Source organism: Barbatula barbatula, assembly GCF_947034865.1.
Source record: "Barbatula barbatula genome assembly, chromosome: 7".
NCBI classification, from domain to species: domain Eukaryota; kingdom Metazoa; phylum Chordata; class Actinopteri; order Cypriniformes; family Nemacheilidae; genus Barbatula; species Barbatula barbatula.
The window spans coordinates 1,933,141-1,946,774 of NC_136770.1; the positions used below are offsets into that span (position 1 = coordinate 1,933,141).

Consider the following 13,634-nt stretch of genomic DNA (forward strand, 5'->3'; position numbering starts at 1 on the left):
ATATATACGAAACTCGTGTTTTGACAAGTTGTCCATGATGAATGCAGAATGGATGAAACACCGTTGCACCCCCCCTTTAAAGCTAAAGCTTATTTGTTTCTTCATACTGTTTCTTTACTCTGAAGGCAATGCAACAGATGGACAGCATAAAAACTATTGTAGCCCTATGATAGGATATACTGTACATATTAACTGCAACAGATAAAAGATTAAACAAACCTTCAGCCTTCAAAGAACTTCACATAATAATAAGTTATGTGCATTTATTGTCATGGGAACATTTTGTCCACAATTGAGAAATGTTTGTTTCTGAGCACCATGGTCACCTGTTAACAATACCATAGATGACAGTTAACTACACAAATGCATAAGTAGTGCTTCGGGTTAGTGCCCGGGTCAGTTTGGCTAGCATACAAAATGTATTGAGACAGACAGAAATAGAATAATGAAAATGCGCAGCTAAGTATTTGTCCTAAATAAAGACAAAAAAAGGAAATATGTGATGGATGCTTACCCACACCACAATCCAAAGGATCGTTGCTACGCGGTTACTAAGGTGTTCTGGGTGGGCCGGGCCCTCAACAAACTTCCAAAGGGTGCTTCCACATGTCTTAAAAAATAAGACTAATCCTTACAAAAATGTACCATTGTTTTACTACAGGCAAAAAACATGATTACTGTCGTAAAACCATGCGACCACAAAATAACCATGCTGGATTTAAGTCTTAAACTGGGGTTACTATAGTAAACTTATAGTTTTGCCAATAGACAAAACAACATGGTTGCTTGACTTATTCATTATTAATACATTTTCCTAAGGGAAAGAAGCAAACAATACAATTTCTTTGCAGTTTTAGTGGCTCTTTATTTTTATAATAAAAATACATCTTTTGAGTTAAACTATCTACAAACATGCAGAGTAGAAATTGCGAATGCGAACATCAAACATGTCCTCTATGATCTCTATCTCTAAATGTGGCTTCTTTATTTCTCTAAGGGAAGTCTGCACGATACATATCATTGAGAGATGATAACACGTGAAACAGATTTATCACTTAATTTCCATCAGATATGGTCCATCGGGGTTATTAATCTCAACTCTGAACGAGTGTGGGGCCGTTCAGATCAGAACAATAAGAATAACTGTAAACAATAACGTTCAATTCAGGACAATAGCGGTTCACGCCATAACGATAAAGTTACAGACAACGATATCGTTGGGATCACTTTCAAACGATATTTTTTTCCAGCTGATGAGCAGTTTCTGGAGGACTACTGGTGATCGCAAAGCGGGTTTTGTGTCCGAATTAAAGACCGCAGTGGCCGGAAGTGGCGCGTTTACGGCGGGATATGATCTATGTAATGCGGGAATGACAACGTAAGCATCAGCATCAGGTCATCTACAATCATTTTATAGTGACTGCAGCGCGCAGGCTTAATATAACGTTATCTTCATCTTCCGCATCACAGTTATCATTTATCGTTATGATCTAAACCGCCCTTTACTGTGTTTGAAACCGGAAGCGTTGGGATGTGACTGGGCGTGTTTGCTCGAGCTCTCGACGTCTCTGATTGGCCCGATTCAAGACCAGCACGGCAGCTGTTCTCATTATTTGACTTAACCCCTTTGTTTCCAACAACAAACCAGGTTGCCATGGCATCGGCTTACCCTTTATATAGCGACGGTCGCCTGACAGAGCGTACACAAGATTTCTCAACCGATCTCCTGACGACGGCCAGAGGAAAGATTAACAATGGTAAGTCGTTTTAAAACGATTCATCTATCTATAAAATGATTGATAACATCGAATGATATCGCTCGAATTTAACACGTTAAGATGTGGTTTTTGTTCGGTTGATTTGAGCGGATTCGACTGTTAACATGACGTGTATGGTATTTGCACAAGGTCACGAATGCACTGGGTTTAAAATGCGTTTTGACGTTTTCCTCGCAGCGCGAGTGTATTTCCATCCATGTCGGCCAGGCAGGTGTGCAGATGGGCAATGCATGCTGGGAGCTGTATTGTTTGGAGCACGGGATCCAGCCAGATGGTCAGATGCCAAGTGATAAAACAATCGGAGGAGGAGACGACTCCTTTAACACCTTCTTCAGTGAGACCGGAGCTGGAAAGCATGTCCCGAGAGCGGTCTTTGTGGATCTGGAGCCCACCGTCATTGGTATACACAGTAATTCAATACTGGGCCTTCTCTGTTCATTCGACTCGGTATCAGTGTTGGGTGTGACTAGTTACTAAGTAATTAGTTTTTGTAATTAATTACGTCTCCCTTCTAAATAAAGTCAAGGGTGTTATTCGGTTACAATTGTGATAAATATGTTGTAATGCTGTGTATTCAATTGTGGAACCATTTGTTAATGTATGCATCCTTCTTACATTTGTATAATTTTGTCAGTTAATAATAATAATTTATGTAGTTATATATTGTTTATATGAATTGATTAATTGTTTCATGTCTATCCTTGAATCTGTTCTAATCGAGGTTGATGTGGGATATAGAAAGTAATTAGTTATAAGTAATTAAATACAGTTTGGTAGAGTCATTTGTACAGTAATCTAATAACACTATTGAATTTGTAATTAGCAACTAGTAATAAATACTATTTCAGCGTAACCTACCCAACACTGCTCAGTATTTATGATTCAACTGTTACAGATCTTCTAAAATGTTGTTCTGTTTATTAATCCTCATGAAGCATGTATGACTCTTTTTATGCAAAAGATATTTTGAGAAATGTCTCGGATACAACGTAAGTGAATGGGGGCCAATGTTGTTTGGTTACCGACATTCTTCGAAATATATTTTGTGTTCTGCAGTGGGAAGAAAGTCATACACGTTTGGAATGACATGAGGGTGAATAAGTGATGAAAGAACGTTCTTTTTTGGGGGTAAACCATTCTTTAAGGTGAAGTACATTGATGGTTTTTGCAGATGAGGTGCGCACGGGAACCTACCGCCAACTGTTCCACCCTGAACAGTTGATCACTGGTAAGGAAGACGCCGCTAACAATTACGCCCGTGGCCACTACACCATTGGCAAGGAGATCATTGACCTGGTGCTGGACAGAACTCGCAAACTGGTATGACATCATTTATTTTCCTATCCCATTAATGTGGACATGATGAACAAGTAAAATTTGTAGTATTCTATACTAAAGATTTCCCCTTTGTATTTTAAGGCTGATCAGTGCACTGGACTCCAGGGCTTCCTGATCTTCCACAGTTTTGGTGGTGGCACCGGCTCTGGCTTCACCTCTCTGCTCATGGAGCGACTCTCTGTCGACTACGGCAAGAAGTCCAAACTTGAGTTTGCCATTTATCCAGCTCCCCAAGTCTCCACGGCTGTGGTCGAGCCCTACAACTCCATCCTCACCACCCACACCACCCTCGAGCACTCCGACTGTGCCTTCATGGTGGACAATGAGGCCATCTACGACATCTGCCGCAGAAACCTCGACATCGAGCGCCCCACCTACACAAACCTCAACAGGCTGATCGGACAGATCGTGTCCTCCATCACGGCATCTCTGCGCTTCGATGGAGCCCTGAATGTGGATCTCACCGAGTTCCAGACTAACTTGGTGCCTTATCCACGTATCCACTTCCCTCTGGCCACCTACGCCCCAGTCATCTCAGCAGAGAAGGCCTACCACGAGCAGCTGTCTGTTTCAGAGATCACCAACGCTTGCTTCGAGCCAGCCAATCAGATGGTTAAATGCGATCCACGTCACGGCAAGTATATGGCTTGCTGTCTGCTGTACCGTGGTGATGTCGTCCCCAAAGACGTCAACTCCGCCATCGCCACCATCAAGACGAAGCGCACCATTCAGTTTGTAGACTGGTGTCCCACTGGCTTCAAGGTGGGCATCAACTATCAGCCCCCAACTGTGGTTCCTGGAGGAGATCTGGCTAAGGTGCAGCGAGCCGTGTGCATGTTGAGCAACACTACAGCCATTGCCGAAGCTTGGGCTCGTCTGGATCACAAGTTCGATCTGATGTACGCCAAGAGAGCTTTTGTCCACTGGTATGTGGGTGAAGGTATGGAGGAGGGCGAGTTCTCCGAGGCCAGAGAAGACATGGCTGCCCTGGAGAAAGATTATGAAGAGGTGGGCACAGACAGCGTCGGAGATGAGGGAGAAGAGGAAGGCGAGGAATATTAAAAGATCCCCGTTTTGAAATTTTAGTTAACCTTATAGATCTACATAGGTTTTACAAACAGTATTTTCAGGCAAATAAAATATTGTTTCATGTTTCCTATTCTTATTGAAAGCATGTAGTTAATATGCATGTCTATGTGCAATTTCTATTTTCATTCATACACTTATATAAAAACGCACCACCGAATAAGATACAAACAAAGAAACACATTCACTGTAAATAGTCTTAGTTAGTATAGTAACAAACTTGTCGAGAATTGTTGCAATGCTAACCACTACAGTGCAAAAATCTTTTGTTTTTAAGTTTTCTGGAAATCAAATAAAATCTTGGCTAACACTTTGCCACCCGAAGACCATCTGTGTAACGTCTTTGTTTTTCATTGGTTGAACACTGAGAATCCAAATGAAGGAGTGCACATTTAGACGGCACCATGGAAACCATCAACAACAGTTTTACATTTACACACCATTTGCATGACTTTAGAAAGCACGAGTCAGTCAATCTGTTTCAGATATCTCTGTACAGACACGTTTATAATCATTTGAAAAGAAAAACATAAATTATTTAATGAATCGATTTTAGAGTATGTGCTTAAAGGTGCCTTCTAGTGAATTATTTATCTGTAACCGTACATTATTTATACAGTGATGGTTTTCAATACCCAACAATAAGTTTACTTCAAGTTTATTTTATAAGCATACTTAAGTAAAGTATTTAGATAAAGTTATTTCTTCCTTGATGTTTGAAGTATACTAATATCGATGTACTATAGTCAATATTACTTGAAGACCACATTACTTTGGACACATTTAATATATAAAAGTATACTCGTTTATTTGTACAACTGCAATAGAACTTAACTTATTGTGGGTAGGCACATTTTAATTGAATCACATTCTTAATTTTATAAAACTACATCTTGAAGTATACGCTCTAGTGTACTGCAGTAAAGTACTATATTGTCTTAGCATTGTTCTCTTTAAGTGAGTTTAAAGGGATAGTTCACCCAAATATCTGTCAACATTTACTCACCTTCGAGATGTTCCAAATCTGTATAAGTGTCATTGTTCTGATTAACACAGAGAAAGATATTTGGTAGAATGCTTGTAACCAAACAGTTCTTGGACCCCATACACTATCATATAGGAAAAATGACTTTATAATTGTTTTATTCTTTTGAACACAAAGCAAGCTTTTTTGAAGAATGTATGACAGCAAACAGTTCCGGGGTAGACTTCTTTTGACTACCATTGTCATTTTTCCAACTACAGTAGTCGATGGGGTCCAAGAACTGTTTGGTTACAACCATTGGTCAAAATGTATTTCTCTGTGTTCAACCTATGAAAAGGAATGTAGACAGGTTTGAAACAACTAGAGAGCGAGTACTTCATGTCAGTATTTTCATTTTTGGGTGAACTACTCCTTTAACATCATACTAACAGTTCACAAAAATAAATTCAAGATGTGAGTTTATAAGTTTGTAAAACTGTGAAAATGTATTGATAGGCTCCTCAATCGAAAGAGTAAACACAACTAAAGACAAGTATACTTTGAGTATAGACCAAATACTGTATACTTTGATTTGTCTTTTCTTTTCAACGTACGGTGTGATTGCAAAGGCTGTTTCAGTCTCAAAAGCCGAGAGGTGAATTCCACAAACAATGGTCTAATTTGCATTGAGAATAATCTATTGAAATGCAAAGCAAGACATTTGACAGCTTCCTATAACACAATGTCCCATTCACCTGGCCAAACGTCTTTTAAGGTCTTTTTGTCACAGTTGAAGGCATAGTAACATGAGATGAGCTTTACTCTCTGTAGTTTCTTTCATGCAAACATAAACACTACCCGCTTAACACAGCCCTGAAATTTAAAACATTCTCAACTGAGGACTTCTCTAAACATTTGGACTTATCCCAGCGGCAAATCTTTGTGCAGGAAAAGAACAAGGGAGCATCGATTATTGAAGAACTAGATGTGTTTCACATTGTTAATATATTACACAAAAAACACGATGTCCTCCAGTTAGGGAACATGCGATGTGGCTTATCTGAGGATATTGTGCGTGACGTGTGTCAAAGTTCATGGCACAGATATCCACATCATTCATCATTCTGAAGACGTCTGTGTGTAAATGTGTTTCTGTGTTATTGCCTCATGCTTTCAGATCAGACCACATGCCCTATTCTAACTGTAGTATAACCAATAGAGAGTGCTAGGTCTTTGAAACAAACAACAATAAAACGATGAAATGTTTGTCAAATATATTTATGAAGTCAGCAGTTTTATGTAAGACTGCTAAAAAATTAGGCGTCTGTTCTGACTCAAGTTTATAGTTAGCCCACCAAAACTTTAATATAATATAGTCCGTAATATAGTCCGACCTACTTCCAGCCGAAATAACCTTGAATTTGGTAACATGTCATTTTTGCCTATGATGTATGATATTCCATCATGTGAAGAAAATCAACAGGCGTTTGGTTTAATTCGTTTGACATTTCCTGTGTGTAGCCACGATTTAGCTCTTATTCAGACGGGCTATTTGTAGTCGAGACTGGTTCATTGGCGTTTATGGCAAGTCAGCGCAGAGACTGATTCTATATCTCATCATGTTCGATGTATAAATAATACAAGCAAAAGATGTTTGTCATTTCATTACATGGTCGATCTGGGGTCACGATTTAGCTCTGAATGGGTTGGGCCATGTGCAGTTTGTTTTAAGTCCACCTAGCGAAATTCCCTTTGGGTTAGGTGCTGCTGATAATGCCCTTTGTATGGTTCCCAATCAATGCGACACATCGTCAGTTGTGCACACTGGCTTCATTGGGTGTTTCGCCCTTTATCACAAGACACCCTCAGCCAAGCGAGGCCCACCGCAGGTTGATCAGACCTGGGTGGGTGATGCATTGTTCCAAGGTCATCTGGCAGCCCATGCTGTGTCCATCCGCCTCAACCAATCGAACTAGCAAATTTCGACTCTCTAGCCATTAGGCCACGACTCCCTACATTAAAATGAATGCTCAGGGACCAGGGGGGTCCCATATGGCGCAACTTAAACACAGTACCAAAATCAACGCAACCATACGCGCCGTCGGGCAAGATGGGTATATTTGTATTATATTGGCTGTCACGTAACATTCATACACATTCTACAATATAAGCTGTCTTCCATTTTAACAAATTAACATAATGCAATTACAATTCTTGACCGTTAGATGGCAACTGTAGCCCTACAGAGACTTCCGGCAACGCAAAACTTGATAGTTAGTAGCGAACGCTGTTGCGAGATCTCGCGAGAACGCGTCGTTTGAATTGAGAGCATTTCGTGTAGGAGCGCAGCATTTTCCTGCTGTAAGTAACTGTGTTTTTGTTTTGATTTGTGTTCATAATTGATCTACAATATTTGTTAACATGTGTGTGGGACAGTGCGGAGCCATGTTGTGGTCAGTTTAAACCTGTTAACTTACACGCAAGTGTTTCCGTGTGCCCCATAAACTCTTAATTATGAGAATCCAACATGTGCAACCTATTAGAATTTGACATGAAAGCCATCAATATATTATATTCTTTAGATCATTATCATATAAAAAGTGAGCTTTGTTTTGGCAACAAGACTAACTAACATGCTTTGCATCAAACATAATTTATGGCGTTGTGTAAAGACAATAAATAATAAGATTATTAAAAACGATTTAAAAGGTACGCTGCACAGCCCTAGTGTGCCTCCAAGCTAAAGACATCGACTCTGGTTTTACTTACTTTAATAACACTGTGATGATCAACTCGCCAGAAAGCACTAGGGAGAAGATGGGAGGGGATGAAGAAATTAAACCAACTATTCATATTATTTAATTATAAAGTTCACTGTTTGTTTGTTAAAACAGGCAAACCAACAAAACGGTTAACATTTTTATTTGCTATTGATTTGTAATAGATTTATTATTTTAGAATAGAGCTAAGTTATTAAAACTGTATTATTTTGTCATTCTTTATATTTTTATCTTAAGTTAATGTTGGGCAATTTTCCATATTTGTATAATGATCATATTTAATTATATTGTATAAATAACATTTTATTTAGGGTCTTTCATGTTTTCACGTTTTCTTAATACAAGTTGTGTTGATTGATGCGATTTTAGCCATTGCTTTGTTTTCTATTAGATGACGTAGTCTATTGTCTAATGGATGACTGGACTATTCTCAGGTTATATTTAGACGTCTATTAGATTTTCACTGACAGCCCAAATTCAGTCTTGTTTTAGCCTAGACCAGGGGTCGACAACCTAAAGAGTCCTTTCGGGCCCTCTCCCAGCAAATTAAATCTGTCAGGAGCCGCAAAATATATGTTACTTTAAAATGACTATAACAGGTTATGCATGCAAGGTAGTTACACAGTCGCACCGCTAGGTGGCAATATAGTGCGAATTTTATATAATTTAGACGTAAGCGTTTTATAATGACAGTAAGTGTGGGAGCGTTGCAATAGGAGAGTCGCGTCGCGCTGTCGCCCGCACTCTGCTTTAGTCGCTTTTGTTTTCTAACGCACGGCCCTGTCTCACATCAAAGCAGCAATAAAACCGATGTATGTTGTTTTTGTCATTTCCGGTCGCGCTCATATGTACATTACATGCACTTATTTCGTCCATTCTAATGAAACATCTGAAATAGAGAATGCATGAAGCCAGCCATGGGTGTATGCTGGGTAAATATGTATGCTTGTGCAGATATTTCTTGAAGACATCAGGACACAAGCGATCAAATGAGACGGACCACAGCAGTGATTGTAAACGGGGATGTGCCTCTTTCCTCCACTTGTGATCCGATGGACCAAAACGCATCTTAATGGCAGACATAAAGAGGGCCTTGTCGATAGCAGCAGGGCAAGAAGAGCCGGTCACCGCCCTTATTTCACTCAAAGCTCAATCTAGCGCAGCACTGGCTCAATGGGTTGTGGTTAGAAGGGGTAAAGCCAAGGCCGGAAGTGATGCAAAATCTCGCCATAAATGACATTAGCTGACACCTACGCCTGCCCCAAACCTTCACCTAACCGTAAAATAATACAAAAATATGGTAATTAACTGCTATCAGCGTGACAAACAATATGCAGCAGTATTGAAGTGCGCATGCCCGGTGGAGGCAGCTGCATCCCTTCTAGTCGGTTCCCGAGAAGCCCCGCCCAATCATTCCCTCCTCCGTCTCTCTACCCAACGGTCGATCCCGCCAATGAAGGATAGCCCCGCCCTCCTTTATCCGGTCGCGCGGGGGCTATATAAACTCAGCCCGGTTCTTTCCGCTTTAACACAACCTTCAATTTTCGAACCCTTAACGTCGGTCTGAAGGAAAATCTGTCAAAATGGTGAGTTTTACCACAATTGTGTTTCCTTAATGTTACGGACGCCGGTTTTTACGCGTATTGCCTTTAAACGCCAATAACCATGCTCATCCCAATAGGTTTAATTTCCCTTTGTTGATGTAATTTCACACAAGCAGATTATAATTTAAGATTAGGATTTAAAATTCGTTCGAAGCGAAACGTGTATTTGTGTTTTATATCGGGCGGATTTTAAGACGTTGGGCGTGCGCGAATCAATCGCCTTCCCGCGCGCGCGCACGAGCATCATCGGGCTCTTTGTGCGCGTCTGGCGCACTTCTGTGGAGACTCGCAGGAAAACGAATAAGATCGAGTTCGTTTTTAAATAGATATGAACATGTAAACGCGTTCTTGGGGTTTTTACGCGATTTGACTCATAATGAATTACGTTGAAAAGGCTTTTGTTCGATGCGCATCATTGATAGAAATGTGTTCAGCAAAGGCGCGGTCACGATTTCTCCTCTCTCTCCTCCGCACCAGGGTTTCCTCTCGTCTGCTAGCACACTAAGATATGTGGGGGATGGGACGCGCCCTGCCCTGTCCGTTCACTGTATCTCAGTGTCCACGCGAAATGGATTTGAGCTCCGTCATCATTGAAGTGCGCGTGCGGCGAGAACAGCTGCAGGGTTTAGAGCTGCTAATGGCTATTGATTCAGCAAAAGCGGCCATCTTAGGCAATGACTGATTCTGACCTCGCGATCAGTATTTCGAGCTAAAGAAAGGTCCTTACCCATCATGCACCTTATAATGCAGAGAACAAAGAGAGTGAAACAATACCACCACCGCCCAGCATTCAAACAAAGACGCACACGTTTCTATATCAAAACGGTGTTCAGAGTAAACATCCTATCATTAGGTCTGGACCCAATTCCCATGTGGGAGAATATAAACATTTTAGATGTTTTAATTTTTCATATTCGAGGTTTTAAATGCCGTTACGAATACAAAATGCACACTGGCTGTTGTATGTTTAGCATCGCCGATGTTAACGTCTGTCTTTCATTCCAGCGTGAATGTATTTCCATGCACGTTGGCCAAGCCGGAGCCCAGATGGGCAATGCATGCTGGGAGCTGTATTGCTTGGAGCACGGGATCCAGCCAGATGGTCAGATGCCAAGTGACAAAACCATCGGAGGAGGAGACGACTCCTTTAACACCTTCTTCAGTGAGACTGGCGCTGGTAAACATGTCCCGAGAGCGGTCTTCGTCGATCTGGAGCCCACCGTCATCGGTAATTATTCTTGCAAAAAAACAAATTGACAGAATTCCCATCACACCCTGCTAAAACCTTTGCTTGCAAGAGTTTAATTACACTTGTTTTTGCAGATGAGGTGCGCACGGGAACCTACCGCCAACTGTTCCACCCTGAACAGTTGATCACTGGTAAGGAAGACGCCGCTAACAATTACGCCCGTGGCCACTACACCATTGGCAAAGAGATCATTGACCTGGTGCTGGACAGAACTCGCAAACTGGTATGACATCATTTATTTTCCTATCCCATTAATGTGCACATGATGAACAAGTAAAATTTGTAGTATTCTATACTAAAGATTTCCCCTTTGTATTTTAAGGCTGATCAGTGCACTGGACTCCAGGGCTTCCTGATCTTCCACAGTTTTGGTGGTGGCACCGGCTCTGGCTTCACCTCTCTGCTCATGGAGCGACTCTCTGTCGACTACGGCAAGAAGTCCAAACTTGAGTTTGCCGTTTATCCAGCTCCCCAAGTCTCCACAGCTGTGGTCGAGCCCTACAACTCCATCCTCACCACCCACACCACCCTCGAGCACTCCGACTGTGCCTTCATGGTTGACAATGAGGCCATCTACGACATCTGCCGCAGAAACCTCGACATCGAGCGCCCCACCTACACAAACCTCAACAGGCTGATCGGACAGATCGTGTCCTCCATCACAGCATCTCTGCGCTTCGATGGAGCCCTGAATGTGGATCTCACCGAGTTCCAGACTAACTTGGTGCCTTATCCACGTATCCACTTCCCTCTGGCCACCTACGCCCCAGTCATCTCAGCAGAGAAGGCCTACCACGAGCAGCTGTCTGTTGCTGACATCACCAACGCTTGCTTCGAGCCAGCCAATCAGATGGTGAAGTGCGATCCACGTCACGGCAAGTATATGGCTTGCTGTCTGCTGTACCGTGGTGATGTCGTCCCCAAAGACGTCAACTCCGCCATCGCCACCATCAAGACGAAGCGCACCATTCAGTTTGTAGACTGGTGTCCCACTGGCTTCAAGGTGGGCATCAACTATCAGCCCCCAACTGTGGTTCCTGGAGGAGATCTGGCTAAGGTGCAGCGAGCCGTGTGCATGTTAAGCAACACTACAGCCATTGCCGAAGCTTGGGCTCGTCTGGATCACAAGTTCGATCTGATGTACGCCAAGAGAGCTTTTGTCCACTGGTATGTGGGTGAAGGTATGGAGGAGGGCGAGTTCTCCGAGGCCAGAGAAGACATGGCTGCCCTGGAGAAAGATTATGAAGAGGTGGGCACAGACAGCGTCGGAGAAGAGGATGAGGAAGGGGAAGAGTATTAGGATGTCACCACCTGGCTTACAGATGCCTGCTCAATCTAGCAAGACAACACTTGCATGAGCTTAAAAAGATGGGAGTTCCCTTTTAACCACATTCCTTACAATAAAGCTTTCCTCTTGGTTTCAATAAAAGTGCAGAAATAAAATATTAGCTGTCGTTGTCTTTACTTTGTTGAGAAATATGGTTATCCTGATACATGAGGAAGTGAGTGTTGCCACAAGCTAATAAAACGGGAAAGAGGCTTTTGCAGGTTCCAAAATCTGTCAGCACTATAATGTCAGTAGAAGCATGGTTTTAGTAAATTTGACATCTCAACACCTGCATTTACCACAATCCACACTAATATGGGTTATTTTCAGACACCAGACGGGCAAAACCTGAAGTTCTTTCCAAGTAAGTATTTGTTGATGAGGGTAATGAGTCCTATATAAAGTACTCTGAACACTGTGTTCAACAAATAAAATCAGAATTTGCCACTTATCTACAAAGGATAAGGTTAAATTGTGTGACCATTAAACATGTGCTTGTCATACATAGAACTTTCAGGTCCTGTTCATGCATTTCACAACATTAAAGCTTATGTATGTTAATTTGTGGGCACATGTATGCACATATTTACAGGTCTTTGATATCACTATAGAGCTTCAAGCGTTTAAACTTGATGTTCTGTTGTCTGCAATATTTTTTTTAAATCTTAGTCTGCCGCTTAGGCTTTACGGACCAAACATGTATTTATGAATAGAGTTGTGTGTTTGTTTAAAATTAAATTAGAATAAAAAGTAGACGTTCAGTCTACTTTTTATGTTTAAGTCAAATATACTATATATTATATTTATATTTTAAGTACCCTATATTTGGCATATACCTGCTCTATATTTTATAGATCGATACTTTAAATACATACTGATAGAGATGGACTTGTAGTATATTGAAGTACTTGACTTGCTCTTGACTGGGTAGCCCAAATAATTTTTTACATACATAATCTTAAATACGTTTATATAATAACAAGCTTTAAGGTGGAATATAATATTATTTATATACAGTAAAGCGTGTGGCGCTGAAGCTGAACTTCTTTAGTACACAGTGAGCATAAGAATTAAGTTTAAAGTATATTTCAAGTATCAAAATATTTCAAGGATCAATATATTCCTAGATAGGAACATAGAAGGATTCCTAAAGTAAATAGTAAACCGTTTGATGTCATTTAAAGAACTGGTAGTAGTTTAAAGAGAGTATACTTCAAAGTATGCTAGAAGTATTGGCGTAGTAAACTTATAGTAAATAGTACACCTATAAGTTGCTAAAAACGTAGTTTTAAACTAGTTGTGTAAATGTAAATGTAGTTGTGTACTCCAAGAATAAATTAGTGAGCCAATTGAATCCAGGTAGAAATAAAAGTATGTTTAAACCTACTACTAGTACATTGATATGAGAATACTACGAAAAGCATGCCTAAAAATATAGGCTACTTGAACAAAAGTATACTTACATATTTAATAATTTTTTGTAAGGTAAAACTGATGAAGATACTCCA

General features: G+C 40.8%; 1 protein-coding gene across 2 annotated transcripts; it reads left to right on the top strand.

The window, feature by feature from the left end:
• The first annotated feature begins 1,099 nt into the window (after positions 1 to 1,099).
• LOC306896695 (tubulin alpha-1A chain-like) lies at positions 1,100 to 12,236 on the top strand. 2 transcript variants are annotated; one of them, XM_079460914.1, is made up of 5 exons: positions 1,100 to 1,378; positions 1,649 to 1,757; positions 1,956 to 2,178; positions 2,950 to 3,098; positions 3,198 to 4,693. In XM_079460914.1, the coding sequence occupies exons 2-5, from the start codon at positions 1,755 to 1,757 to the stop codon at positions 4,176 to 4,178; spliced, it is 1,356 nt and encodes a 451-aa protein (XP_079317040.1). In that variant the 5' UTR covers positions 1,100 to 1,378; positions 1,649 to 1,754; the 3' UTR covers positions 4,179 to 4,693. The 2 variants fall into 2 exon arrangements, with proteins under 2 accessions (XP_079317040.1, XP_079317041.1); XM_079460915.1 differs by lacking the exons at positions 1,100 to 1,378; positions 1,649 to 1,757; positions 1,956 to 2,178; positions 2,950 to 3,098; positions 3,198 to 4,693 and adding exons at positions 9,367 to 9,532; positions 10,556 to 10,778; positions 10,874 to 11,022; positions 11,122 to 12,236.
• The last annotated feature ends 1,398 nt before the right edge of the window (positions 12,237 to 13,634 follow it).